At 40.0% G+C, this 3,643-nt stretch overlaps 1 protein-coding gene across 1 annotated transcript in view; it reads left to right on the top strand.

Moving 5' to 3' along the window:
* The window catches only part of LOC111651826 (tetraspanin-8-like), an 8,206-nt gene extending 4,630 nt beyond the window's left edge, over positions 1 to 3,576 (top strand). Inside the window, exons 6-9 of the mRNA XM_023401880.2 lie at positions 360 to 482; positions 680 to 712; positions 810 to 893; positions 1,943 to 3,576. Of these exons, the coding sequence (XP_023257648.1) occupies positions 360 to 482; positions 680 to 712; positions 810 to 893; positions 1,943 to 2,035 (333 nt within the window). The 3' untranslated portion in view covers positions 2,036 to 3,576. The remainder of the gene's footprint in view (positions 1 to 359; positions 483 to 679; positions 713 to 809; positions 894 to 1,942) is intronic.
* The last annotated feature ends 67 nt before the right edge of the window (positions 3,577 to 3,643 follow it).

The raw sequence follows: 3,643 nt of genomic DNA, 5'->3' as shown, positions 1-3,643 counted from the left end.
AGAAGTCCTGGCGGCTGGTTTTAAGGCTCAGTTTCTGAATACAGGCTGTGTGCATTTCTCTGTGGACTGATTCTTTGATACTTTCACAGTATTAATATAAAACCTCGACCTGCTTCATAATCTCTTTGCAGATCAGAGATGAGTTCAAGAACATCTCCGCTGAAATTGCAAAGCCCTTAATGGAAGACGAGGGACTGAGACAGCTGCTTGAAGGGATACAGATGACTGTAATGTTCTTTGTATTTTAATGTACTGCACTGAAATTTGAAAATTAACATTTCACATTTAAGCTAAATAAACCCCCCCCCTGTCGAAGACTATGTCCAATCGTTGAAACTCACTTTCTCATGTGTTTGCAGGCCCAGTGCTGTGGGCTGTCGAGCGCCAGCGACTGGGGAAATAAAATCCCTGAATCCTGTGAGTGCAGCTCGCGTGCACCTGGCCTCTTCGGAGGACATAGCAAATGTAAACCCAAACCTTTGGTTAGTGAAACTGGAATATCAGATTTAGAAATGTTGGTTAATTGTAGGTTTGTGGCTCCATTGATCGAGATCTCTGGAGTTAAAAGTTGAAATCTGTCAGAAAACTGAGGCCTTTACTTTGGATGTGTGAGGATAAGCAGTGGCCTGTTTCTCTTTGCTAAATATGGTGACAATACTCTGCTGTTGTTTTCTTACAGGGAACCATGGGCCCATCCGAAATTTATGAACAGGTACTCAATCAAACAAGCAATCAATCAAAGCAATAGCAAGTCCACCAGGTGGTGATCTTTCCAGGTAATGACCCTTTCTCCACCTCACTGTCTGCAGACCTGCAGTGATGCCATCTTTTCATGGGTGGACCTACTATTGAAGATCGTCATGGGCTTCTTCTTTGGATTTTCCGTCACTGCAGTAAGTTTGTTATTCTCATTAGTTGTTGTTGTTGTTGTTGTTGTGTTTTGTGACTGCATTTTTATCCAGATATCGTCACCAACCTCCTTTCCAAAACTTTCAAGATATATTATCCCAATGGGCATATAAAGCTTTGGGTTTGGTCCTCTCAGCAGCAACGCTAGGCTAACTTTATTGCTAACTGCCCAACTACGAGAAATACTTAACATCATTTAAATCTAAATTTAAATCTGTTTTCAAGGGTTTCTTGAGTTCATGTTCGTGCAGTTAACTACTTCACACTTAGCTTAACTAATGTTAGCTTTAGCCCCAACGTTAGCCTCAAATTCCGAACACAGTGTCGGGACACGTTGTTAGATTTTGGATCAATGTTGGGTTGTTGTCTTGTAGAAGGCGCTGAACTGATGTCAGGTTTATGTTTTGCTAAGGTAAAATGTATTTCAGCAAGAATTTGCTTTAGTTTTTTGTACAGCCAATACTTTCTGTTGGCTTAGCAAGCTAACGGTCAGCGTAGTTGAAGCAAAGCAAAAGTAAAGCCTCTGGTCAGCCTCGATTTCTTGGATCGGACGTTAGTGATACAGGTACAGGGAATGTTTTGATCTCAGTTTCGGGACGGAGAACTCTTTCACGGATACAAAGCTGAAATATTTAATCTGATTAACATTTACTTGCTATCCAGGACACCGCTATATTGAAAAACACTGAGAATATCATTGAAATTTAAACGTTTAAAAAAGTGTAGAGACCCAGTCGTACCTCCCGGTTTGCAACTGTGTTTTGGGCGAAAACTGTTTATTTTTTTCAGTTCCACTCATCCCCTGAAATGAGATCAGAAAGCTCAACAACTCATTCAGCTGTTAAACCAACAAACAAACAAAAACAAACAAATAAACATCTTTACAGCAGCTGTCAGACTCCATCTAGCAGCAGTTGTATGCAGTGTGGATTAGACAGATGGTTGCTCACATTGGCGTCTTTCACTTCTGGTTTGAATTAAAAAGGTGTTGAACAGTTTGAATGTTTCTCTAACTGACGACCTGTCTTTACAGCTGCTGGGCCTGGTGGTCTCCTTCCTGATGATCCACCAGGTCAAACGTCATGACAGCACGGGAGGATCGTCCATGGCCATGAAGGGCTACTGAAGGGAACCACCCTCGACCCCTGACCTTTTAACCTCTGCACTGTAATTAGAGGACTACACGGTCAATAAATCACTCATTTACTTTTTTTACGACATTTCTGCCTTTTAAGAGAATGAAACTGAAAGCCGGAGACAGAAGGACGATGCTGCAGGAACATTTCATTGCTTTCACTGCTTTCTATTGTAGAAAATCTTGCTTGAAGAGCAAACGTTTATTTTTTTGTGAATTATATTTTTTGTTACTCTATGGCCAGAAGTATTGTAGTAGTCTTACATAACAGACATATATTGTAGGAAGGAAGCAGTTCCTAAGCTCCACCCTTCTCCATATCTGACTAAAGCTCTATCATCCGGAGGAGGTCATAACACCCCCTAGTGGTTTTAAAAGCATTAATAGGGTAATTTGGAAAATCTGTGTCCTTGGCGAACTACTGTAGCCAGCGAGCTAATTGCTAACACACTTAGCAGGCAGCAACATGCTAGCATAGTCTTTCACCTCTTCCAGCTAGATGTCAGAAACACTAGTTACACAGTTAACTGTTACGGACCCAGTGAAAGGTCAGCTAGCAAGCTAGCTAACTGCTTCTTAACGCGCATGTGTTACACCTGAAGCTGTAAGTTTTTTGTTTTAACCACAGTCATTCAACTTCATTTCAAATCCCAGGAAAGGTGTCCTGTAGCAATTAGTCGTAAATCCGACCAATCAGCATACATTAGAAGAATGCTAACATTTTATGGGCAAAATTGCATTCCCTGTAAGAAAAACAAAAAGACTTTAAGACTTTGATTTATTGCTGAATAGATCCTGTATCTGCAAAAACTATAGAATATAGAACCATAGAATTTGGGCTTTTTTTGTCTAAAAGCAGGTGTACATAATTATTTTAACCGTTTAGCTCCATTCACTCCAATTCATTAACAAAAAAATTAAGTGAGCGCAGTGAATTGCAGCAGGTTTCGGTACAATGGCACAAACAGGAAGTGGACAGGCTGTGGTGCAACAGAGCTAACTGGCTAATAGGATCAAGTCGTCCATTTTGAACTCTCCAGTTTTTCCATTCTCTAAAAAGGTCAGCACTGTCAAGACTGTGTGCTGTTGTATTCAAAATGTATTTGTGGATTTACTTGTTCCTGCAATTAAATTCCATTGCGAGGGGGAAACTGCTAACTAGCTTAAATTTAAAGCTGCCTTGTTATACATATTGTCAATGTTACTATTGCTTTCATCTGCACTGATAAGAGCTTTTATATGATTGCGCTTAGTATTAAATTTCTAGCAGCGAGACACAGACAGTTGTAAGATGAGGATCGTCCTCACCTCCAGTGTTGTATTTTTTAAAACAGCAACAACAACAATAACAATAACATAGCTCCTCAGGTTAGTTAAGTGTTCAGGTCTCCCACAGGCAGTGAACACCTCACCACCATTTACAAAAAAAAAAAAAATATTTAAATAGAAGAGAAATACTATGACACAAACTGTTTTATTGTGAGATCTGCACTCATTTAATTTCAGAATAAACTCTGAATGCCTACACTGTACTAATGCTTTGTCCAACTGTTATTTCCTGGTTTTGATAAAGGGCTGATGGAAACTAATAGGGAGGGC

Source organism: Seriola lalandi, unplaced genomic scaffold (assembly GCF_002814215.2).
Source record: "Seriola lalandi dorsalis isolate HSWRI2012SDOR001 ecotype SW California unplaced genomic scaffold, Sedor1 jcf7180002053799, whole genome shotgun sequence".
NCBI classification, from domain to species: domain Eukaryota; kingdom Metazoa; phylum Chordata; class Actinopteri; order Carangiformes; family Carangidae; genus Seriola; species Seriola lalandi.
Note: the sequence above shows the minus strand (reverse complement) of the source record. Positions and strands in the feature narration are given on the sequence as shown.